At 29.3% G+C, this 28,000-nt stretch overlaps 1 protein-coding gene across 4 annotated transcripts; it reads left to right on the top strand.

Moving 5' to 3' along the window:
* The first annotated feature begins 4,622 nt into the window (after positions 1–4,622).
* On the top strand, positions 4,623–18,039 carry LOC114185069. 4 transcript variants are annotated; one of them, XM_028072568.1, is made up of 13 exons: positions 4,623–8,572; positions 8,772–9,005; positions 9,115–9,825; positions 9,973–10,785; positions 11,336–12,094; positions 12,202–12,990; positions 13,145–13,894; positions 14,033–14,125; positions 14,284–15,066; positions 15,321–15,403; positions 16,384–16,444; positions 16,553–16,624; positions 17,773–18,039. In XM_028072568.1, the coding sequence occupies exons 1-9, from the start codon at positions 5,468–5,470 to the stop codon at positions 15,061–15,063; spliced, it is 8,034 nt and encodes a 2,677-aa protein (XP_027928369.1). In that variant the 5' UTR covers positions 4,623–5,467; the 3' UTR covers positions 15,064–15,066; positions 15,321–15,403; positions 16,384–16,444; positions 16,553–16,624; positions 17,773–18,039. The 4 variants fall into 4 exon arrangements, with proteins under 4 accessions (XP_027928369.1, XP_027928367.1, XP_027928370.1 ...); XM_028072566.1 differs by having other exon boundaries at positions 16,544–16,624; XM_028072569.1 differs by lacking the exon at positions 17,773–18,039 and adding an exon at positions 17,318–17,569.
* The last annotated feature ends 9,961 nt before the right edge of the window (positions 18,040–28,000 follow it).

Here is a 28,000-nt window from a genome sequence, read left to right as displayed (position 1 = left end):
TTTTCAGAAAACATGTTACATCTTTATATTTGGGTATAATTTGAAATGTAAAATTAATATTTTAAATTATACATTTTAAAATATAAATTTTCCAATACAATTCAGACCATTCACATTCTGATTCTAGAATCCATAATGTAACAAAGCTCAAGGAAGAAGAAGAATCCGCAATGTGACACAGCGCTAGGAAGAAGAAGAACCCGCACTACGCGATGAGTTTGGCCACCAACGAGACGACGCCGTTCGGAAGAGGAAGAAGACGACGAAGCAAGTCTAGAAGAAACGACGAAGGAATGCGACGCACTGGGATCGGAGATTGGGAATTGGAGCCACATGATCGTCACCGGCAACGCTTTGGAGCATCCACAACGTCCTAGTTTGCCAGAAAGTCAGTAACTTTTTCATCGCCATTGCACATTTTTCCATTCCCTTTGAGCTCCTTTACTTTATAAAAGTTAGTGTTCACTTAGACATACCTAATATTCCTTCATCAAACTCAGTTTGCAACTGTTTTTGATCTCTAAAACATTGACCATTAATAGTTTATTATTTTCTTATTAAGAAGACAGAGAAATCTACACTCCAAGGAAAATATTATTCCTTTTCCCTTTTGCTTATTCACATCTACTTTCTTGTTCAAGCCAAGAATTATTCACTTATCTCTTTCTCTTACAGCGGTTTAAGAATATTATGACCGAATATTGTGATAAGGAACTCTACTTTTTAAAAACAAAAAACTAAAGTTGTCTTGTTTCTGAAGTATTGAAAAATCTATGTCTTTTCAAAAGTAATTAAGCATTGCATGTGCTTAAAGGCTTCACTGATGTTACTGTGTTCAAAACTTATCAGTAATTAACTCGATTTTTTCTGTCTCTGCTTCAACGAAAGAAAAGGGTTCTCTTCAATCTTCTTTTCTTAATTCTTACTCTTTCTCTTCCCAAGCAAAGAATTTAGCCTCTCATGATGACATAGAAGTTCTCACAGGAAACCATCCCCGTTCTCAATCATTGTTTGCTCATTCTAAGAAACTAACGAAAGCCAAACTCTCTTTTCAGTGTATACAACCTGGTGTCGTGAATCTGTTCAAACATTTTGCATTTACATTCTAATTTGTTCTTTTCATCTTTGTGTTTCCAAGTTTAAAAAATTGATATTTTCTGTATCGAGATTTGTCTTTTACTATTCTTGAGTTACAACAATTAAAAAAACTCACAGAAAGGGGAAAAAACTTCGTCTCTATTTCAGTTCATTCAGTTCGAATTTGTGCTTTATTGCATTTATAAGTTTAATTTTCTGTAGACAATTTGAAAAAATAAAAAAGATTTGTTTTTTTTTTTATTTATTTCCTTCCACATTGCTTTTCCAAAAATAAAAAATAAAAAATCATTTGCTCAGATAATATAAAAAAATAAATCTCCATCTTGAGTGCACATCCTCACCTTGGAATTGCCATTTTCAAGTCAAACTGATTAGTACAAAGCTTCCAGCAAAACGAAAAGACTCCAGGCTTACGGCTAGAAGAAAAGGCTCCATTGGTATGTAATCTATTCGAGTTTTTCTCTAGAACATTAATTTTTTGTTGTTGCTGTTTATAACATTAATCGATTCCAGTCATATTTTCTATAACATTATAGCTGATATCCATTGTTATTTTTTGTTGTTCCTTAATGTATTTTGCTTTATTAGTTTAAAATTATTTTTATAGTGGTTGTTCTATAACCTGGCAATGATCATAGCTTGTTTGTAGAGTAGGAATTTTATATAAGGACTAACGTTATTTGAAAACATCAAATTCTTCTGTGGTCGAGTGAAGGAAGAGGCATAGAGAGCAGAACTGATGAGTAGGTTGAAATTCCCAGTTTTGAAGGACATGGTCCTTTAGGAGGATAGATTACTAGTGCTAAGTCAACAATGTTTCAGCGAGCTTCCATTCCCATAGACATTAATTTCAGAAAAAAAAAATTATATTAGGTTTCAGGGTATAAAGTGTAGGAGGTATGGGTGACTCTACATCAAACCAATTTGATGGAGTAGGACTTTCCCTATCATCAATTTTTTCCATTTTTCTTGACTAAATTATGAGAAGAGTGCATATAAATATAAATTTCCTAGAGTTGTTGTCAGGTACTATAGATAGAGTGTGTGTTCTTCTACTACCAATTTATATCTTCATTTCCAATGTTTCTTTTTTCGGTCAAAGTTGCCTCCAGATGAATCAACCATTAATGTAAGTCTTCACCATTAGCAAAACATTTGGCATTTGCGACGTTAAATTAAAATACGGTATATGAGTGATACGGTTTTGCTTGTTGGTGAAAAGGAGCTTGACCTTGTCATTATACTGTTTCCGGAAGGCTCTCACATCTTTTATCCCATTATTTCTTCCTTCACCTTTTATAACGTGTGCGAAATGTCAAAATTATTCCTCCATATAGTTCGTCTGAAGATTTCTAAATTGAACTCCGGAAAGTTTTAGATTTTACAATTCAAAAGTTAAAAATTTGAGTGTTATATTTTAGATTATACAATTTAGAATTATTTATTTTCAAGGTTCTTCAACATTCTAGAGTGTTGAAAATGTGATTTGAAATTTACATTCCACACCATCAACAATCATATTTGTTAGAAGGAGATAACTATAAAAATAAAATAAATACTATAAATAAATAGTTAGCATTGATTTAGTGGATACTTACATTATTTAATTTTAATGTTTTATTTATTTAGGTTAGCCTTGGCAAAGCGGACATTAAATATAAAAAAATATTAAATTGGTCAACTTAGTGGATACTAATTATACAAAATAAAATAAATAAGACTAGCTTGATGATATCATGGGATGTTAACCTCATTTATTTTTAATACTTATATTTATTTAAGTCAGCATTGGCTAAGCCGATGCTAAGTTATATAATATGAATCTGTGTGTTGTGTGCAATCTTCATATTGAATATGGATTGTGATTCTTTTTAATATAAAGACCCAGATTTATAGATGAAAAATCTTTTTGTTCATAATTTTCTTCTCTCACTTTCTACATGAATCTCATTAGACTTATCTTTTTCATTTATATTCATAAATTTCATACATTCATATATTTCATTTACACCCATTTCTTTCATTCACATTCATCTCCTTCGTCCACACTTGTATTTTCCATCCATACATCTCCTTCCTCCACACTCATATTTTCCATCCACACATCTCCTTCATATACATTTTTTTCCTCATCTCCTTCATGCACGTTCTTCTCCTCATTTCCTTTATCCATTCTCATTTCGTTCATCCATTTCATCTTTAGTTACACTCATCTCTTTAATTCATTATAATTATTTATTTATTTTTTATTTGTATTATTTGAACATGAAGGTACCATATGTTTTTTTTAAATCATTGTAATTAGTGGTAGTCAAACTGACACAAAAATTTTAAAACAAATTGCCTTGCCTTTGCTTTAATTAAAAAAGAAAAGTATTTAAAACTTCGTAACTACTTCCGGTCGGTTAAGCCGACACTAGTTAGAGTCGACCTTCAAAATTTGACGCTAACAAATTAACATCCATGATTTTAGTGTCACATACACATACGAGCAAAACGGTTTTTGCTTGTTAGAGTCGACTTTTGGTCTATCCTATATACAGGAAAGCTATCTTTTATTTCTCAAGAAGTACATGTCTTCTTACACATGACTCACCTACTTTTAGGTTTCATACATTATGCTTCGTGGCTAAATCAATATCTACTTGTTTACAAGTTTCTACAAGCGCAGAATTAATATCTTTATTTTTGTCTTGAATTTTGCATCACAATTAATTAACTAAATATAGGTTTTAATACATTACACGAAATCTGGACTATTATTTTTTAAAAATTGTTAAAAATTATAAAACTAATTTGAATTTCTTTTAACAAATAATATTTTTGTTCGGATTTGTGTCGGCTATAAAGTTTACTCAATGTTAGATACTAATAGAGTCTGTTAATGTGACACAAAAGGTTAAGTGTTTTAAGAAAGTTAAAAAAATGTAAAATTATTTTTAACTTTTGTTAGTAAATAAATATTTGTGTTAGTGTTGAATTAACATCGACTTAACAAATACTATCTAAAATAAATTTTAAAAATAAATAAGGTTAGCATCAACTAAGTTGATCTTAATCTTATTTATTTTTCGTATTTATATTTATTTATGTTAGTATTGGTTAAGCTGATGCTAGTTTATATATTACGTTTACATGTACGTTTATGAAAACGAATATGAACCATACATTATTTGTAATCTAAAGACCTAGGTTTAAAGATGTCAAATCTCTCCACTCACAATTTTTTTCTTGCATTTTATATAAATCTCATCATATTTATCTTCTTTATTCACATTCATAAATCTTCTCATTATTCACACTCATCTCCTTCTGATAGGTTTATATATATATATATATATATATATATATATATATATATATTTTTCACATATATGGTTTATGGTCTTTTACACTAAAACCTTAAGGCAATGTTGTTATGGGTCTTTATTCTTATAGTGTTTAACTTTGTCTATTTTATCCAATGTGGGACTTCATATATTTATATAACATTAGTCTTACACATATAAGACCTTAGACACCACTTTTACACCAAAACCTTAAGGCAATGTTGTTATGGGTCTTTATTCTTATATAGTGTTTAACTTTGTCTTTCCCTTCAGGTGTATGAGGGACCCCTTTGGTTATGGTTATATATATATATTTTTCACATGTGGGTTATGGTCATAGGCATAGTTATGGATATTGAGAGATTGTGGTTCTATATGATTATATGATATTAGTTTTACACATATAAGACCTTAGACACCACTTTTACACAAAAATCTTAAGGCAATGTTGTTATGGGTCTTATTCTTATATAGTGTTTAACTTTGTCTATTTTATCCAATGTGGGATTTTGACTCACACTTGGACTATTCCCAACACCTTCATACTCCTGTTCTTCATTCACATTCATATCCTCCATCCACTAATATTTTTATTTTATTTATTTTTTGAACATGGAGGTGTTGTACAAGAAATTTAGTTTTGAAATTATTGTCATTAGCGTCGGCCAAACCAACACAAATTAAACTTATATTAAAATAGTTTTTATTTAGTGTCAACTAAACTGTTTTAATTAAAAATTCAATCTAAATATTAATGATGAATTAACGTTGGCTAAGCCGATCTTGGTTAGAGTTGGTCTTCGAAAGCCGATGATAACAAAATAGTGTCCATAGTTTTAGGACTAATCCTAGCAAGTTTCTAGATTTTCTGGATCTGTTTTGTTGCAAACGCCTAAGAAATAATATGAGAACTATTTGCTTAATGTTTTCATTATTTGTATCATGAAATTTTGCATTTTGCATTTGTAAGATCTGGGAAAGTTGTAGCCCATAAAAGAACCAAAAATAACAAGAAATTAAGTGTCAGTTTTCAAGGAAGCATGGATGCAGTGGTCACAGCAACTACAGAAAGCGCACTGCAAATTGTTGGAGGTGCGGTCAAACGACATGTGGGCTACATTTTTAAGTACAGTGACAAATTTAAAGAGGTAAAACATTACATTAAGATGCTACGCAATGCTAAGAGCAGGGTACAAAATGAAGTTACTAAAGCGAAAATGAATGCGGAAGAAATTGAAGATGATGTTCAAGAATGGTTAAAACAGGTAGATGAAAAGATAGAAAAATATTCAAGTTTTATCGATGATGAACGCCATGAAAAGACGAGGTGCTCCTTTGGTTTCTTTCCAAATAACTTCCAGTTGAGGTATCGATTAGGAAGGAATGCTGCAAAGATGATAGAGGAAATCAAAGCAGATGAACTTTGGAATAAAAAGTTTGATAAAGTTTCATATCGGGTACGTCCATCCAACGATGCTGCTTTGGCAAACATTGGTTATGAAAGCTTTGCATCAAGAACCAAAACTATGAAAATGATTATGCAAGCATTGAAAGATTCTACAATTAACTTGATTGGACTTTACGGGGTTGGTGGTGTGGGTAAGACCACCTTAGTCAAAGAAGTTGCTAAGCAAGCAAAAGAAAAGAAGTTGTTCAACACGGTGGTTATGGCAAATGTAACAAGAAATCTAGACTTAAAGAAAGTTCAAGGACAAATTGCTGAGATGTTAGGAATGAAATTGGAAGAGGAAGCTGAGATTGTAAGAGCAGATCGCATTCGAAAGAGGATAATAGAGGAAAAAGAGAACACTCTTATAATCCTAGATGATCTATGGGATGGATTGGACATGAATAGACTGGGGATTCCATGTCGTGATGATGAGAATGCCATCCAACAATTAGGTTATTACAAGAAGATGGAAAGACAAGAGTTTTCTAACAATTTCAAAAGGATGGAGGAAAACATGAATAGACTGGGGATTCCATGTCGTGATGATGAGAATGACATCCAACAATTAGGTTGTTACAAGAAGATGGAAAGACAAGAGTTTTCTAACAATTTCAAAAGGATGGAGGAAAACATGTTGACCACTAATTTCACTAAAACGAAAAAAGAAAAGTTACTTGGTGATCATAAGCGATGTAAAATTCTTCTAACGTCTAGAAGTAAAGAAGTGATATGTAATCAAATGAATGTACCAGAGACATCCACATTCTTGATAGGAGTCATTGATGGTAAGGAGTCAGAGACTTTGCTTAAAAAAATGGCTGGAATTCACTTGCGGAATTCCATGTTTGATGGGAAGGCTAACGAAATCGCCAAAATGTGTGGTGGATTGCCTATAGCATTAGTTTCCATAGGAAGAGCACTAAAGAATAAAAGCTCCTTTGTATGGAATGATGTTTGTCGACAAATTAAAAAACAAAGTTTTACAGAAGCACATGAATCTATAGAGTTCTCGGTAAAGTTGAGTTATGATCATCTGAAAAATGAGGAGCTCAAGTGCATTTTCTTACAATGTGCTAGAATGGGAAGTGATGCTTTGATTATAGACTTGGTGAAATTTTGTTTGGGTTTAGGTGTTCTTCAAGGAGTCCAAACAATTAGCGAAACCAAATATAGAGTAAATGTGTTGATAGAAGAGCTAAAGGAGTCAAGTTTGCTAGTGGAATGTTACTCTACTGAGTGCTTCAACATGCATGATATTGTGCGTGATGTCGCTCTTTCAATATCAGCCAAAGAAAGGAATGTACTTTTCATGAAAAATGACATATTAGATGAGTGGCCTCATGAAGACGAACAAGCTAAGTACAGTGCAATTTTCTTACACTATTGTGATATTAATGATGAACTTCCTGAGAGTATATATTGTCCTAGACTTGAAGTCTTACATATAGATAATAAAAATGAATGTTTGGAAATACCAAACAATTTTTTTAAAGATATGATTCGTCTCAGAGTATTGATATTGACTGGTGTTAATCTATCATGCTTACCTTCCTCAATTAAAAGCCTAAAAAAATTGAGAATGCTTTGTTTGGAGAGATGCATTCTAGGAGAAAACTTAGAAATTATTGGAGAGTTAAAGAAACTACGAATTCTTACTCTTTCAGGATCCAATTTTGAATGTTTACCCCTAGAATTTGGACAACTGGATAAGTTGCAACTTTTTGACATAAGCAATTGTTCAAAACTAAGAGTAATACCTTCCAATATCATATCAAGGATGAAAAATTTGGAGGAGTATTATAAGAGAGACAACTTGATTACATGGGATTTTGAAAATACAATCCAAAGTGGAAATGCTAGTTTTTCTGACTTGAGGCATTTGAATCGATTAAGAAGTGTAGAAATACACATTCCAAGCATAGATGATTTTCCTCAGAATGTGTTCTTTAATAAGTTGGATAGTTACAAGATTGTGATTGGAAAATTCAACATACTTACACAGGGAGAATTCAAAATGCCTGACAAGTATGAAGTAGTGAAGTTTTTGGCATTGGATCTAAAAGAAGATGTTGACATTCATTCTAAAAAATGGGTTAAGATGTTGTTCAAAAGTGTAGAAAATTTGTTACTGGGAGAACTCAATGACGTGCATGATATTTTGAATGAACTAAACGTTGAAGGATTTCCAAATTTAAAGCATTTATTCATTGTAAATAACTCTGGCATTCAACACATTATAAACTCAAAGGAGGAGTTGCATCTGCTATGTGCTTTTCCCATATTGGAGTCCATGTGTCTATACAAACTGGAGAATATGGAGAAAATATGTGACACTCAACTTGCAGAAGCCTCTTTCTGCAGATTAAAAATCATCAAGATTAAAACATGTGATAAGTTGGAAAATGTTTTCACATTTTCCATGGTCAGATCCCTCACCATGCTTGAACAAGTTGAAGTATGTGCATGTGATTCTTTGAAGGAGATAGTTTCTGCTGAAAGACAAACTAGCACAACCAGTGACAACAAGATAGAGTTTCCTCAGTTGCGATTTTTAACATTACAATGTTTACCAACATTTTCTTCTTTATATTCCAATGACAAGTTGACTTGTAGTGCACAGTTATTGCAAAATCAAGTGCCAGACAAGAATAAAGATATTACCACTGATGCTTGCTTTGCACTCTTCAATGAAAAGGTTTGTACAAAATATCATCTTAAATGCTTCCTTTACTTTACCGTAATGATATATAATATTTATTTTGACACATTGTTCCTCTAGAAGTAATAATTAATTGGGCTTTTATAAGTCTTGATATTTCTACTGGGTATACCGATTTCTTTCTTCTTTTTTTTTAAATGGAAATAGTTATGGCTGAAACATTATGTTCTTACAGGTTTCAATTCCCAAATTAGAATCGTTGCAGTTGTCTATGATCAACATCCACAAGATATGGAGTGATCAATCTTTGCAATGTTCTGAAAATTTGACTACATTGAATGTTACAGATTGTAGTAATTTAAAATATTTACTGTCAATCTCCATGGCTGGATGTTTGGTGAATCTCCAAAACCTTCTTGTTAGTGAATCTGAAAAGATGGAGAATATATTCTGCCCAGAAGATCCAAAGGTATGTGAATTCGTTTCATGGAAATTAAATTTCACTATAATTTATAATTTAATTGCACAAACCGTAGACTTCTTTTATTTGATCAACTATCAACCTTTTTCCTCCGCAGAAAAATATTGATGTTTTTCCCAAGTTGAAGAATATGCAGATCATTTGCATGGAGAAACTTGAAACCATTTGGCAGCCCCATATTGGTCTCAATTCCTTCCATAATTTGGATTCTTTGATAATAAGAGAGTGTCACAAACTAGTTACGGTTTTTCCTAGTTATATGATGCAAATACTTCAGAGCCTTCAAACATTGAACATTATTAATTGCGAGTTAGTTGAAATCATATTTGATTTTGGAAATATTCCGCAAACTTATGATAGGAATGAAACAAACTTGCATAGTGTGTATATCAAAATGCTTCCAAATTTGGTGCACGTATGGAAGGATAACACCAGAGAAACAAAATATAAAAATCTGAAAAGAGTAGATGTTCGGGATAATCCAAATCTAAAATATCTCTTTCCACTTTCTATTGTCAATGACTTAGAAAAACTGGAAGTACTTAACATATGGAATTGCGGTGCAATGAAGGAGATTGTTGCTGGGGATAAAGGTTCAAATGAAAATGCTATCACTTTTAAATTTCCTCATCTAGATGTTCTATTGTTTCAACAATCACCTGAACTTGAGAATTTCTACCGGGGAGCTCACACTGTAGAGTGGCCATTATTGAAGAAGTTGGCGATAACCAATTGCTTCAAATTGGAAGGGATCCGTACAAAAATAGAAAACTCACAAGGGAAATCAATTGGTTTAGCTACAGAAAAGGTAAGAAATAATAGGGCTGGACAAAGAATTGTATAGAAGTTAAAAGCAACTTTTATTACAGATGTGGATGTCATTTATTTTTAAAAGAGATATATAATATGATATCCTTTGATATTGATAAATCCTTTTAATAATCTCTTTTTCTAGGTGATATACAACTTAGAATGGATGTTAATGAACTTGGGCGAAGGGGGGATGTTTCAAAAGTATGCTGTCAGTGTTCCGAGAATGCACAAACTTCAATCACTTGTTACCTGGGGATTGAAGAATACTAAAATTCTTTTTCAGATGCTTCATAGACTTCCTAATTTGGAAAAATTAACATTGGCAGGTTCTTCCATGAAAAGAATTTGGACTCCTGAAAGCCTCATTTCACATGAAAAAATAGGTGTTATGCAACTTAAGGAGTTGGAATTACTTCAATTATGGTGTTTGGAGGAGATAGGTTTTGAGCATGACTCCCTTCTACAAAGCATTGAGCGCTTAGTCATTGTTGAATGTTTGAAATTGATAAATTTAGCATCAACCTCAATATCATTCACCTCATTAACATATTTGGAAGTGAGTGATTGTAGTGGGTTGAGGAATTTAATGACATCTTCAAGTGCTAAAAGCTTAATTCAACTCACAACTATGAAGATAAGCTTTTGTCCCATGATGGTGGAAATCATTGAAGAAAATGAAGAGGAAAAGGTAGAAGAAATTGAGTTTAGACAATTAAAAGTTTTAGAATTGGTGTCTTTACAAAATCTCACAAGTTTCTGCTCTTCAGATAAATGTGACTTAAAGTTCCGATTACTGGAAAACTTAGTAGTGAGTGGATGCTTTAAAATGTCAAAATTCTCTAAAGTTCACAAAGCTCCAAATTTACAAAAAATACATGTTGTTGCTGGAGAAAAGGACAAATGGTATTGGGAAGGTGATTTAAATGGCACCCTACAAAAAATGATCACATACAAGGTATGCATTAGAGTATTTATCTTTCATTTCATTCAAAATATTTTTTTTTTTCTAAATTTTCTACAATTGGGTAATAATGTGTTACAAAATATACAGAGAAAAGGAAATCAAGTTAGTGCAAAGTAACTTATATCCTCACCCCTTCTTTTTTATACTAAAGTTACTTGCCTCTAACACGTGAGTTTGAGCTAATGAATATAAAAGAGTATGAGACCAATAAAGATTACTATTCTAGAATTAAAGAATTAGTTAATCAAATAAAATCATTCAGGAAAAATATTCATGATGAGAAAAGTTTCCAAAATTCTAGTTTGTATATTCCCCATGAACATGACAATAATTGAATAACACAAGGATCTATCTACCTTAATGGTGAACTAATAGGCCTCCTTCAAATAGATTTTTTTTTTTCTTAATTACAAATAGTGTGAATCCAAAACACTTTATTGTTTAAATGTATTTGGCTTTTCAGATAGACTCTTTATTTTGTTTTCTTTGGCATTTATTTAGTTTACATACACACCTGATGTTGAGTTTCTTGGCTTTCAAGGCTCATTTTGAATATTCAAAGCACATGGAACTTGTGGAGTATCCCGAGTTAACAAGAGTTCGGCATGGGAAACCCATCTTTCCAGACAACTTCTTTTGCTGTTTAAAAACACTGGAATTCGTTGCAGCAAGTAAAATACAGATTGTAATTCCATCTTATGTACTTCCTTACATGAAGAACATAGAAGAACTGAAAGTCAATAGTTGTGGTGCAGCGCAAGTAATATTTGATATAGTTGACACTGAAACCAGGCACAAGTCAATAGTCTTTCTTTTGAAGAGACTTACTTTAGAAAGCTTGTCAAATTTGGAATGTGTATGGAACAAAAATCCTAAAGGAATTGCCAGCTTTCCCAATTTGCAAGAAGTTGTTGTTAACAGCTGTGACAGCTTGAAATCTTTGTTCCCTTCATCCCTTCCAAGAAATCTTGGGAAGCTTAAGACACTTCGAATAAGCTGGTGTAACAAATTGGAAGAAATTGTTGGAAAGGAAGATGCAATGGAACATGGAGTAAGTGAAACGTTTGAATTTCCTAGTTTACTCTCACTAAATCTTCTTCATTTGCCACGACTTAGTTGTTTTTATCCTGGAAAACACCATCTAGAATGCCCCAGATTAGAAACCTTATACGTGCACGTTTGCTCTAAGTTGAAGTTATTCACATCAGAATTTCATTGCCACAAAGAAACAGTTATACACAGTGATCAAAATATTGTTCCAATTATGCGTCTACAGCAACCCCTGTTCTCGGTTGAAAAGGTGACTAAGCATGGCACAAGGAATTTATTCTTCCTTTTATTTTCGTTATTTTCCTCCTAACTGTCTCCTTGCATTTTCTTTTGAATTTATTTGTCCTTAATTGCTAGGTTGTTCCGAAGCTTAAGGAGTTGAACGTGAACGAGGAAAACATTACCTTCTTGAGCGAAGCACATTTGCCACGAAACCTCCTTTGCAAATTAAGTATTCTCTATGTAATCTTTGAGGGTTATGACAATAATAAAGGTACTTTGCTATTTGATTTCCTTCACAAGGTACCCAATTTAAAGAAACTTCTCGTGAGTGGGTGCTATGGTCTAACGGAGATATTTCCCCATGAAAAACTCCAAGTTCATGACGGAATACTTGTGGGATTAGAGTTAGAGCACCCATGGGTAAAGTCATTATCTGAAAAGCTTGAATCATTAACACTTAATAATTGTCCTCGGTTAGAGAAATTAGTACCTTGTGATGTATCTTTCGTGAATTTGAAAGAATTGATTCTGACACATTGTAAAAGGATGGAGTATGTATGTACATTTTCAACTGTGAAAAGTATGGTGCAACTTGAAAGGCTAGATATCCAAGGTTGTGAATCAATGAAAAAAGTTGTAAAAGAAGAAGATGAAAACGCTTTTGATGAGATCATATTTGGACGTCTTAGAGAGTTAATACTGATTTCCTTACAAAGACTAGAATGCTTTTATATGGGGAATGCCACTTTACAATTCCCATGTTTGCCATTAGCTAGAGTGGCTAAATGCCCCAACATGAAAACATTCTCTAAAGGAATCATAAATGCCCCATCGTTTTTGGGTGTTGTGACATCAAAGGAGGTTTGGGATTGTCAGTTTGATGATGACATCAACACAACAATGGAGAGGTTGTTTCACGAACAGGTACCAAATTCATCTGTCAAATATAATTATTTGCTTATTTACAACATTTCCCTTCAAATGGGCCCCATCCATGTGAAAATTCTAACAGGTTTTTGAGTGACGATTAATATGTGTTTTCAGAAGATCATTACTAAAACAATTATTTTGCACTCAGGTGGAAAGGTTCGCATGCGATATACAACATTTGAGATTTGGTTATCACCCTCAATTAGAAGAGATATGGCTTGGTGTAGTTCCTATGCCAAGTGAAAATTGTTTCAACAATTTGAAATATTTAATTGTGTTTGAATATGAAAACTTATCCCATGTCATTCCTTTTTATATACTTCCATTATTACGCAACTTGCAAGAGATCCATGTAGTCAACTGCCAATCTGTTAAGGCGATATTTGATATGAAAAATATGGGAGCAGACAATAAACCAGCTTCTAAGTATTCTCTTCCTTTGAAGAAATTGATTCTCAATCGTTTGCCAAATCTGGAGAGTGTCTGGAATCTGAATGTTGATGAAATTATCGGTCTTCAAGACTTGCAAGAAGTGTACATTTATAAATGTCAAAGACTTAAAAGTTTGTTTAGATCATCAGCGGCCAATCATCTTGTTATTCTTTTTGTGAGAAATTGTCCAAGCCTGGAGGAAATTTTTGTAGAAGATGAAGCAGCCTTGAAGGGAGCAACTAAAGAGCTCATTTTCCATTGTCTGACCTCAATAACTCTATGGAAATTGCCTGAGCTCAAGTATCTCTTCCCTGGAAAACACTCCCTAGAATGGCCAATGCTATCACGTCTTAATATATTTCATTGTGACAAGTTGAAATGGTTTACAATTGAACATCATAGTCAAGTTGCAGATCATCAACTTGATTTTTCAAATGATGAGCAAGCCATTTTCGTTGCTGAAAAGGTATTAAAACAATTGACAGTGTCAAAATTAAATTTTCATACTTTATATCCTTTACTAATACAATATCAAAACTTTATTCATAAAATGAGTTGGATCTTATTGTTATCTTTCTCTGTATTTGCTTTGAATAAATTCTAGATCTTTCCAAACTTGGAGGTTTTGTCACTCACAAAGGAAGATGTCACGGTGATATCGCATGGATTGTTTCAGGGAAAGGCAAATCCTCAAATTGTAATGCTTTCATAGCTCTTTCTTGTTTAGACATCATTACAGCTATTGCATATATTTTTGTCATCTTTTTCTCACTTGGTTACCTTTTGTTGCTTTTCTCATTAGTTATACCCTTCTGTTTCGTGAATCTTATTTTTCTTAGTTGCTTTGATTCCTAGGCTATCCATGACAGGGAGCATCAAACAATAACTAAGGAAGAAGCTGTGATTGGGCAAGGACAATTCGATACAGATGCTGCAAACCTTCTGCAAAATTTGAAATATCTCCAATTGCAATGTTATCATGCGGAAGATGAGTCAAATACATTATTCTCAAGTGGCTTAATTGAAAAGATACCAAACCTTAAAACACTGAAAGTTCTTTGTTCGACCTTCAATGAAATATTCACCTCCCAAAAACCTAATGCTGATTGTGCCAAAATTGTTTTAAAGCTAAAAGGCTTATATTTGGATACTCTCAAAAGGCTTAGTTCCATAGGGTTGGAGCACTCATGGGTAGAACCATTACTTAAAACACTAGAAACATTGGATGTAGGGTTATGCCCTTGCCTGAAAATCCTAGTGCCATCCAATGTGTCCTTTTCAAATCTTATAAATTTGACTGTTGATGGATGTCATGGATTAGTATATTTGCTCACACTCTCAACAGCCAGAAGTCTAGGTCTTCTCAAGAACCTGTCCGTACAAGATTGTCAAGCAATAGAGGAAATAGTGTCCAAAGAGGGTGATCATGAATCCATTGAGGATGAGATAATATTTGGACAGCTCCGAACCTTGTCCCTTCAATTTTTACCAAACTTTGTAGGATTTCACACAGGCACTTCCAAGTTCATATTCCCATTGTTGTCTCAAATGAATTTGATGGGATGCCCCCAAATGAAATATTTCTTCGAGCATGATTTGCGTCAATTCGTACCTTCCAACTTTGCGACTTTGTAGAAGGTATTAACCATTTAACCAAATACTCGTGGTCGGAGACTGCATGCATGTTACATCTATTCATTTTACCCCTACACTTTTCCTTAATTTTCGGAAATCAATAAATGTTACTACTTATTACACGATGCTTAGTTATAATGAAATTCATCAAGGTCATCATCATTCAGCTTTGTTTAAATGCATCCAAAAAGTATTAAATATTCTACTTAATCTTTATATGTAGTTCCTCTGAACTAACCTTTTACAATGTTTTCCAGTTTCTGTCTAATTTTCATGGACCATTCAATTGTACAGTCTTACTGGCTGCAACGTGTGCAAGTTTTCTTTCCTATTTGATACGGTACACACTATATCATTGCATAAATATTGATATTGTGATTTTTTATTTTTATTTTTGCCTAACTTCCCCTTTCCCTTTATATGAAACACTGCTTGAAATTGATATTAAAGACAATGATTAAGTGTGCACAAAAATATTGATAACTTAATTCCAACAATGAAAATTTCCAAACTAACAATGTAATACATTCTGAAATATGTTAAAAGATATATTCGCCAATATGCTCCCGCTTCAATCAGGAAATTTTTATTCTTTTTTCTTTTCAAATTTTAAAAAATATATATATATACACACACGTCATCTCACTTATCTTGATTCACACTCACATATTTCGTTCATATTCATCTCATTCATCCTCATTAATTTTTTTCATCCACACACATCATCTTTGATCTACATTTGTTTCTTCATCCAAATTCTTCTTCTCATCTTCATTCATATTTATCTTCATTTACAAACTATAAATTTTTTTATATTATTTGAACATAGAAATACTATACAATTACTTTTAAGTGATTGTCATTACATCGGTTTAGTTGATGTTAAATTAAATAAACTTTAAAATAAAATGCATTAGTGTTGGCAAAGTTGACACTAAACTACTTTAATTAAAAAGTTAATTTAAAAATTAGTGATGAATTATCATCGGCTAAGCTGATACTACTTAGAGTTTGCCTACAAAAGCCGACACTACTTAGAGTCTGCCTACAAAAGCCGACACTAATAAATTAACATCCACGGATTTAGAGTCACATATGTGTGCGATTTAGCATAAGTTTTTGCTTGTTTAGCCTTGGATTTTGACAAACGTTGTGTAAGGTCCACTTATTTATGCTCTTTATGTTTAAGGGTCTAGCCTTAACTGTTGGGCCTAAGGCCAACCCATAGGGCCCCAAAACCCCTTTTCCAGTCCTAACCCTTTCATTTTGTTCACTTTGCAAAAGCAGCTCCTTCACTCACTCTCTTTTTTTCTCCAACAGAGCTCTGTTAGGGTTTGGCCCCCGTTCTTTGTCAAGCTAGTTAAACTCCATTTTATTCCACGTAAGTTGGTCCTTAACCCATACTTTCTCTTCTCTAGCTTTATTTTCGTGGTTCCAACTAGGGTTCATCGTAGTAACCTTATTTTTGTTCTGGTGTTAGTATTTTCAGCTTACCAAGTTGTTCCTGGAATTGTGGGGCTCCTCTGTAGGCTGCCTATGTTGTTAGCTAGCATCTGTCCAGGTAAGGGAAGCTAGAGTTTCATTGTTTTTACATTATTTTTCCTGATTGGATCTGTCTATGTTATGGGTGCTTGATATGTATGTTGAATGTGTGATAATATACTGTTTGTGCTCATGGTGTTGTTGGAATCTGGTTTGGCATGCATGATAGCAAGTGGGTTCTGCTGAACTCGCCCAGGCGAGCTGGGTGCTCGCCCAAAACAAAAAGCTCTCGCTTAAGCGAGGAGCTCTCGCCTGAGCGAGAACAGCAGCAACTCACCCCCTCGTTGTTTCAAGGACTCGCCTAAGCGAAGGCCTCTCGCCTAAGCGAGATGGGCTAGCTTGAGCGAGACCTCGATGTGCCCTCTGTTTGTAGTCTCACCCAGGCGAGAGTTGGTAGCTTGAGCGAGGGGTTCCTCTCGCCTGAGCGAGAACTTCTTAGCCTGAGCGAGATTGACAGAGTTGATTGGATACGTGTATGTTTCACATGATTGGATGATTTGTTGCTTTAAAAAGTTTAAGTAAGATGCCTTGTATGATTTATATGATATAATGGGACTGGAATTGATGAGCTTGGTATGAATAAGTGCATGAATCATGATTGGTTGATTTGTTGGATATTGGCATGAGATTGTTATGCTTGATAAATCTATGGTTGGTTGGTGAGACATGACTATGGTATGAGATTGACGTAATTTTGTGAAACTCTTGGTAGGATCTCGTGGTAGTGCCGTATGTGATGGACATAATTCCATGAACCCCTTGGTAAGGTTTCATGGTGGTGTCGTAGTGTATATAATTAGGTAAGGATTCAAGTGGTGAGAGTAGTAGGAGGCCCTAGTCTTTGTCAAGATAATGGTCTTCGACGTTTGAAGGTTAACCTTGTGCGTGGTAGGGTAAAACCCATTGGCAATGGCTCTGCAGAGCAGTAGAGGCCACCACAAGTGCAAACATCCAGTGAATCCGACCGATTATATGTATCCGGATAAATTGAGTCTTAGAGTCTTGTTTGCTATCACATGCTTGGTTGATTGATGTGTACTTGCTTTTAAATTGCATGCTTAATTATGATAAAAACTCTTTTACTCTAGCTTACTTTTCTTGCTTGTGTTTTTATTCTGGTGTGGTTTTTCCTTTTTGCAATGATCACCAATTTCTTGGTGTGAGTAGATATGGGAATCCTGGTGATCGTAGTGACGATGGGAATGTTGCAGCTTAGTCAGTCATGTTTCGATGTTGGCCTCATGTTTGAAGGGCCTTCGTTATATTGTAATCGCTTACTCTATGAGCAAGCTTTTGAATGTCGGTTGAACCTTTTATATTTCGTTCATGGCATTCTGATGTGCCTTAGTCTTTCCTTTCAAGTATATTTTGGATAACTGTAATAATTGATACATATACTTCATGATGTTGCTCTTTATATTATACTAGTATTTTTACCCGTGCAACGCACGGGATATCGAGTTTTAAAATTAAAAATTATAGTATATTTATTAAATTAATTTAAAATTATAAAAGTATAATTAAATTTAATATAAATTTTATTTTATAAAATTCAATAATAATATTTTAATTGATTTTATAATAAAAATGTATTTAAGTTATTTATATATATTTTTAATAAAATGTATTATATATAACTATTTTAAATAATATATTAAGATTTAGACAATTAAAATTAAGAAATCAAATTTAATTTTGAATGAAATATTGAGTAAAAAATGTAGAAAAATATAATAGTTGTTTCTCTAATAATAAAAATGATGGACGATATAGAAATTGTTGAGTAGACTTAATAAAGATACAAACATTAGATGATACAAAAAAATGTGAAGAGTAAACAATATAAAGCTACAAATGATAGATTGTGTATGTAAATGTAATGTTTAATTAGTCAGATAGTACTCACTCTCTTCAGATGTGTTAGTTTGGTACTCACTCTTAAAAATGTGTCAATTGAATCCCAACTTTTGAAAAAATGTCTCAATTAGGTTCCTTTCACTCTTGTAAGTCATTTTAAATATCGATACCATTAATGGCGTTAATATTTTTTTCTCAAAGGGACTTGATTGAGACATCTTTTCCAAAGTTAGGACCCAATTGACACCTTTGTAAAAGTGGGTATGAAACTGACATATCCAAACAAAAGTGAGTATTATCCGATTAATTACACCTACATATAAATAGTAGATTCTTTAAAGATACAAATGTTAGACTGTAAACAAAATATAAAGAGTAAACAATCAAAACTTACAAAATGTAGACTATGTAGACAAATATAAATAGTACACTATACAAAAACACAAAGGTTAGACGTCGATAGACTCTTCTATTGGAATCCTTTTTTTACAATTTTTTGGATTTTGAATTTCAAATTTTAACTTTGCTTCCATATTTCATAGCTTTTAAAATTTAGAATTTAAATTCAAACTTTATTACTATATATTTTGAATTTCAAATTTGACAATATATATCCTAATTTAGAAAAAAAAATATTGAAATTGAGATTATTAGTGATTTTTATATCTTTAAAAATTTTAAGAATGTATAATTTTAACTTGTAATGATATATCAATATCTATGTTATAAAAATTATTTTTTAAATTATTGTTTAAGTTTGTGTAAAATGTCAAAAAATAAGTGAAAAATATTTAAAAATATTTAAAAATTCATATTTAAATTTTACAATTATTTATTTATTATTTTACACCATATTTTAATTATTTTTACTATTATTATTATATTAGGACTAATATGTTAATATATTATTATATTATTAAGAACCATAGATCTTTTGTTCCTAAATATTATATTACTTGTTTATTTTCTATATCATATTTTTAACTTTTATTGTTTTTAATTGTAAATATTAATGTATTTCCATTAAATTTTTTTAATTTATCATTTTTCAGATTTTGATAATATATAAAATATGAACCTTTCTTATAAGTTAAAAATATTTGAAAGTTGTTTAGAGACATTATAAGAATTTATTGAAAAACCTACACTATTTTAAAAAAAAAATTAATGTTAAAATTTAAATTTTATTGGTATATTTTTTGTTTAATTAGTCAAATAGTACCACTTTCATTCTAAAGTTTAAGTTTGGTAATTGCTTTTAGAGAAAACTAGTGTAAACACAAGCGCTATCGCGCCTGTGTGTACGCATTTTTTGAATTATATTAAGAATTGATGATATTGTAATGTTATTAATTTAATAAACAAAATAAAAGTATATTTATAAAAAATAAAATAAAATGTACGAAGAAAATAAGAGAAAAATAACTATTGATGAATAGTAAGAGAAAAAAAGAAAAAAGAGATAAGTAAATAATTTTATAAAAACTTATAAAAATAACCGTTAATTTTTAAAAATTTAATAAATAATTAAATTATAAAGGGTAAAGTTGGAATTATGAAATGTGGACACAAAAGAGGGAATCCCCTTTATATATAGTTATAGATGTTACTATATATACTTCGAATTCCAATTTTCACAATATATGAATTTTAATCTTGCAATAATATTGAAATTGAAATAGTTAATTATTTTCATATCTTTAAAAGTTTAAAAAAATTATAATTTTTATTTTTTACCTTATATTTTAATTATATTAATATTATTATATTTTATATTTACATTGTTACATATTATTATATTTTATAATATATTATTATATCATTATGGGTCATCAAATTTTTTGAATATTTGAATTTATATATTTTTATCAGAAATATTAAAGTATTTATTATAAAAATTAATTTTTTGTATATATTTTTCATTTTAAATGTTAAATTTAATTTTTTTATCACATTCTCTTTCTTTTACTGTCTGTTACGATTTCAAATTTGAATCCAAAATTCATTAATATTATAATATGTATTATGATTAATTTTTCACAACTTAAAAACGATATTATTTTCAATGAATTAATTTTGAAATTTATTCTAAAAACACACGGAAGGAATATATTACCTAATATTATCTACTGCTTGATGTTTACAAAAATTAACTATAAGAAAAGTTCAGTTTCGAAGGACATTAAATGAAAAAAATAGTTTCCAATGTAAATTCAATGTAGGTTAAAATACTCCGTTGGTCCTTGTTTTTGTTGCAGAATCTCAATTTGGTCCTCGTATTTTTATTAGTCTCAATTAGGTCCTCATTTTTGTAAATTAGTATCAATTAGGTCCTTTCCGTTAGTAGAAAACTAACACCGTTAAGTAGGTGTCACGTGTCAACTCCTCGTTTTTTTGAATTTTTTTATTTTTATTTTTATTTTTTTTGAATTTTTTTATTTTTTTAAAAAAATACTTATGCCACGTGTCACTTCTGTAATGTGCCACGTGTCAATCTAATATGGTGACACATGTCAAATTAATGTATGAATCTCAATTTGGTCATCATATTTGTTAAATTGATTTGATTTGAGTCCCAATTTTTTTAAAAATTTTCAATTTCGGGCACTCCAAATTTAGACCAAATTTTACTTTTATATAATGTTATGATTATTTTTATTAAAATTGATATTTTTATTAAATATTTTAATAATATTAATTATATTTAATATTAAAATTTTAAATATATTTATTTTAATTTTTTATAAAATTATTTTAAAATTTTAAATTTGAATTTATAAAATTGTTATTTTTAAGCCAACTCTAAAATATTGTTGATATTGAATATTATACAAATATTTCGAATATAAATTTATTAATTTATATATTTATATTTTTAAAATAAAATTTAAATAAAGTTTAATGTAAAATATAAATTTAAATAAATTAAATGTTGTTAAAAATATGTAATAGAAATATCGCTTGTAATCAAAGTATCATCATTACATTTATAAAAAAATTAAATTTGTTCTAAATTTGGAGCATATGAAATTAAAATTATTTTAAAAAAATTTGGGACTGAAATCAAATCAAATTAACAAATATGAGGACCAAATTGAGATTCATACATTAATTTGGCACGTGTCACCATATTAGATTGACACGTGACACATTACAGAAGTGACACGTGGCATAAATATTTTAAAATAAAAAATTTAAAAAATTTAAAAAAAAGATTCAAAAAATTCAAAAAAACGAGAAGTTGACACGTGGCACCTACTTAACGGTGTTGGTTCTCTACTAACGGAAAGGACCTAATTGATACTAATTTACAAAAATGAGGATCTAATTGAGACTAATAAAAATACGAGGACCAAATTGAGATTTTGCTACAAAAACGAGGATCAACGGAGTATTTTAACCTTCAATGTAATGTAATATTATATAAAAATATAAAATGATAATATTACATTAATCCTACATAAATATAAATTTATTCTTAAATTAATATTTAAATTTAATCATAAATTGATATAAAGTTAAGAATACAACCATAATCAGTATTATTAGATCAATCAGTTTTCAAACACGTTAATAGAAGAAGATTTTGGTTTCCAATGCAATATTTTAAAACCATAATTGATATAAAGTTAAGAATACAACCATAATAAGTAATATTAGATCAATCGGTTTTCAAGCACATTAATAGAAGAAGATTTTGCATTTTGTATTAATCATTAGCGATAAATAAAGAAGTATATAACATCTCAAAAAACAACATGATGATATAAAATTTTTATATTTTTTATATACTTAAAATTGATAAATAATATTTTTCGTGAATGTCTTAAACTCTAATTATGTGTTTGATTGATACTTCATGATTCATTGAGTCCCACAAATCATAATTGTTGTTGTTCATAATAAATAGTCATAATTCAAAATGCAACTTGGAAGACGAAAAGTTTTCCATTTATTCTTTATATTTTTGACATTTATATTGAAAGACGTAAGTGTTGATTTATAAAGTTTATTCAATAAGCTAGTTAAAATTTAAGAAGATTTTTGAAAATTGTATAAAGCTCTCTTAAAAAGGTAGGTAGATTTTTAAAATATTTTCCATTTAAAATTTTAATACAATAAATTTCATATATAACATTGCAATGAGAAACACAAAAAGTTGTTGGTTTCTAATATTTAATGTTATTTAATGACAAAGACATTCATCTTTGAGAAGCCGTAAAAATATATCTTAGAAGTAGGTTGGAAGAAACTGAAAAGTTCTTTAAGAGGTTGAAAAAATATAGCTTAGAAGTAGTGTTGGAAAAAACTGGAAAATTGTTTTAATTCTTAACATCTTTATATTTTTGGAAGATAAAAAGTAGATTTTGAAAAATATAAATATATTTTTCAGTAAGCTAGGTAAAAAAAAACAAAGTCTTAATTTTTAATTTGGTAATTAAATATATTTAAGGTAAGTAATTTTAAGAAACTATTAACTGATCATATTTTAAGAAAAGTGTAATATGTAATGACTATTTTTAAAATAAATTAATAAAATACATAATTTTTCTGTAGAAGAAGAGAAAATATTAATACTTATATAAAAATTATTTGTTAGTTATAAATCTTTCTTCTACTTTGAACTTTTTAAAAGTCTATATTATCATTAATGAGACAAATTCATGGAGTCAGAACTTTATTTTAATTTTGTTTGTTCAAAAATTTAAAAACTTGGATTATGCCTTTATAATTTGTATTTATTATAAAAATAAAATGTAGTTTATGATTTGCATTTACTTCACTATAAAAATTCTGAAATAGTAAATATTATCTTATCAAATAAGATTTAATATTATATTTTAAAGTATTCACTCTCGATTCTACAAAACATTTCAGTCATGTAATATTTGTAAATTCCACACAAAATCCTAATTAATTTATTATATTACGTTCTTTAATTAGATTTATTTTATAAAAATTAGCTACCTTCTCCAAGAAACTTTGTAAAAGTTTCTAAAGTTGTTATTTTATCATATTTATTTCAAAATATTAATTATGAAGACCACCAATGATGTATATTTTGGGACAATGCACATTAGAACTCAAAACAGTATTGTTAGCTTGGCAATTGTATATAATTATATATTAGATTAGATACTATTAGAGATTTTGGTCATTCAAAATGTCTTTTACTCTATGGGAATGTAAGAAGATTTTTGGACCCCGTATAAAAGTTTTTCAAGAAGGTATATAAATTTTTTAAAATATTTTCCATTTAAAATTATAATACAATAAATTCAAATATAACATTGTATTGAGACACTAAAAAAGTTGTTGATTTTTTCATAATTAATGCTAATTGATTATAAAGATGTGTTGGAAGAGACAAAATTTTATCTTGAAAGTAGTGTTGAAAGAAACTGAAAAGTTGTTTTTATTCTCCTCAACATCTTTTAATTTCTGGAAGATGAAAAGTATTTTTTGAAAAGTATTAAAAACATATCTAGCAAGCCAAGTAAAAAAAAGTTTTAATTTTTAATTTGGTAAATAAATTTATTTAAAGTAAATAATTTTATTTGCATTTTTTATTAATAAGAAATTATTAATTAATCAGATTCAAAAAAAGTGTAATATGTAATATTATTTTTAAAACAAAATTTAAAAAAATAACAAATTTTGTCTATAAAAAAGGAGAAACTATTAATATTTATATAAAAATATTTGGTAGTGATCATTATGTATTCTTTTAACAAATATTTGGTGGTAATAATATTCATGAATTTAACTTATTAAACTTTAATAAATATTTATTGAAGCATGAGCTTTATTTAAATTTTGTTTGTTGAAAAATTTAGAAAATTTAGATTTTACCTCGATTTGCATTTATTTTAAAAATAAATTGTAACTTATGATTTCCATTTACTTCACTATTATAATTCTTAAACAGTAAATATTATTGTATCAAATAACATGAAAATTATATTTGAAAGTATTCACTCTCAAAACTACGAAACATTTCAGTAAATATCATGTAATATTTTGTAAATTCCACACCAAATCCTAATTAATTTATTGTATTACCATTTTTAGTTTAATTTATTTTAAAAACATTAGTTACTTTCTCTAAAAAACTTTGTAAAGGTTCCTATAATGTCATCTTATGATACTTACTGCTCCAAAACATTAATTATGAAGATCACAAATTATTTTTTTTGGGACATGACACTCTCTTACTATAATAAATGAATGTTGTATATTCCAATACATGTATGGAAATCTGATCTACACAGATGAACCCATGTGAGTATCCTTGAAAGAAGATAAGTTGTAAATTGTAGACTTAGCATTCTTTGAGTGTGAAGAGAGGTACCGGTAATCAAAGCGTGTTAGTGATAATAATATTACGTAGAGCAATCATGATTATCGTCTTGAGAAGTGTTGATAACTCTGGACAGTGCAATTAATTTTATCTTGAGAAGTGAAAACCATAATGAAGAGAAATTTAAAAAAATGAAACGTTTCTTGGTTGGCGATTTAGTATTTAATATTGGAATATGAAAACATTTAAAACGTGTAGCAAATTATAGACCAGTTTAGTCATCATTATCTCGAGCAGTGCGAAATTTAATGCATTTGAATACTAATTGACACGTTGATTTGGAGATAATTCGAACCAATTTTTGAAGGCGTTGGAATTAGGGATGGCAACGGGGCGGGGCGGGGCGGGGACGGGTTTCGCTATCCCATACCCATCCCCGCATAAAAAATTCATCCCCATCCCCATACCCAAACCCAACGGGTATCAAACTTTTTTCCCATCCCCATCCCCACCGGGTAACGGGTATAATCTCGTACCCATACCCGTACCCGTGTTCTAACTACTTCAATATTAATTTTTATAAAAGAAAAAAAATTACGGTAAAGAAAACATAATATTATGAAATATTCAATATTAGGAGGATTTTCTTCGATGCCAAATACCTTAAAATAAATTATAATTGTTTACATTTTATATTAGAATACCAAATAAAATTTCATGTGAACCAAAACATTTGTTAAATTTGCAAACTACAACATTGATGAACTTAGTTGATAAAATTAAAAAATATTTCAAAAAAATATAAAAGGAAAACAAATATTTAAATTAAAATATATTTTAAATGTTTGTTTACTTCAATTTTTTAAATTCTAATGAATATCTTTTTTATACACTAATAAAAGTTATAATATATCACTTGATCAAAATGACACAAAGAATAAATAATAAACATAATAATAAAAGGAAAACAAATATTCAAATTAAAATATATTTTAAATGTTTGTTTACTTCAATTTTTTAAATTATAATGAATCTCTTTTTTATACACTAATAAAAGTTATAATACATCACTTGATCAAAATGACACAAAGAACAAATAATAAACATAATAATAAAATTTTGACATAGATTTTGTATCTTTTGAACTTCAATATATGTTGGATAGTGACAAAAAAATATTCATAGCAATTACATTAAATTTTTATATTGTAGTAAATAAAAGTTATTTATACAATTAAAGTGGAAAAAATTACAGTATGATTAATAGTGAGTTATAAAATAACAAATAATTAGATAGAATATATCGAAATATTATTCTACATGATGAAAATAAACAATAAATAAAAATATTAAAAGACTAACAAATGTGTGTTTTAGAAATAATTTGAGAGACTATCGAAAGAAATCGCACAAAGGAAATCAAATGTATAATTAAGGTATGATAAAATGAAAAATACCTTACAGAACTAATTATTAAATTATGTTTGAAGTGGTTAAAATTAAATAGAAATATCATTAGTGACCAAAAAATTTGTCATTAAATTACATATAAATTAGTAATTAAATTGGTCACTAAATCAAGTACAGATTCGATCATTGAATCGGTCACTAATTTAGTCATTGATTCAGACAATAAATCAACTACTACCACCAATGACGAAAAATAGTGACTGATATGGGTTACTGACTAAATCAGTCACCATTTCATGTTTTTCTTGTAGTGAATTATCATATACTATTCCTAAATATCATTATATATATATATATATATATATATATATATATATATATATATATATATAAAATTTTAACCACTTCAAACAGAATTTAAAGTGAAAAAATTACATTATGATTAATAATGAGTTATAAAATAAAAAATAATTAGATAGAATATATCGAAATATTATTCTACATGATGAAAATAAAAAAAATAAATAAATATATTAAAAAACTAACAAATGTGTGTTTTAGAAATAATTTGAGAGACTATCGAAAAAAATCACACAAAGGAAATCAAATGTATAACTAAGGTATGATAAGACGAAAAATATCTTAGAGAATTAAGAAAACTTTTCAAATATTAACATATAATTAATGGTTGAAAAATAACGAAAATTATTTTAATGAAACAAAAGAGTTCTTCAAATTAAACAAAAATTAATAATAATAATAAGTAAAGAATTTTTTTATATTATCTTAAATTGAGAGTATAAACATTCTCATGTGAAAGAAAAATTTATAATAAATAAAAATATTAAAAAATAATATAAATATTCAAATGTGAGGCATAATTTTTTTTAATTAACATACATCATTTTAACATAATTACATAAAGGTTATGATAAGATAAAAAATATATTGGAGATGAGAATGAGTTTCATGACAAATGAAATAATTAAAAGAAATAAAAAATAGAAAAAAAAATATATATATATATATAGGGGTTACTTGATTAATTGTGAATATTTTAATAATTTAAACGAGAATGGAGATATGGCGGGGACGGGTATTATGGCGGGTATATGTACATCCCCATACCCATCCCCATACCCAACTGAAAAAGTCGGGGATTCCCCATACCCATACCCATACCCAGTCAATGCGGGGATTCCCCGTCAAAACGGGAACGGGTTCGGGCAATACTCACGGGGACGGGTTTATTTGCCATCTCTAGTTGGAATACAAAAAGTTTTTTAAACGGTCATTTTAAATTTATTTTTTCATAAAAATTGATCTTAAATTCTCCTGAGTATGAAAATGGTGAAAAATATTTTAATTATTTTATAACTTATATTATTTTAATAATAATAATAATTAATAAGTAATAGTTATTGTATTTCACTGACGTTTAAATTTCCAATTTATATGGAATGGTAATTAATGTTAATTAGTTCAATTTCTAATTAAAAATAATTTATATTGACTAAAATGAAGTCGAACAAAATCTAATACAAAGAAGGAAAATACATATAATAAAAGAGAATAAAATATAACTTTTATATTGAGATATATAATAACTACATACAAAATAAGAGTCCAATTGAAATCTTCTTATATATTGATATATATATATATAAGAAGTTCAAACAAAATTACATACAAAATTTTCAACTTTAATACCAAAAAAATGGATAAAGAACTTTGATATCTCTACTTGTTCTTTCACTTTCAACTTCAAAAAACAATTCAGGGTGATCCTCTGCAAACAGTTGATGATCTCCATAGAAAGATCTTAGT

This window comes from Vigna unguiculata, chromosome 5 (assembly GCF_004118075.2).
Source record: "Vigna unguiculata cultivar IT97K-499-35 chromosome 5, ASM411807v1, whole genome shotgun sequence".
NCBI lineage: Eukaryota > Viridiplantae > Streptophyta > Magnoliopsida > Fabales > Fabaceae > Vigna > Vigna unguiculata.
This window is presented reverse-complemented; position numbering and strand designations above follow the sequence as displayed.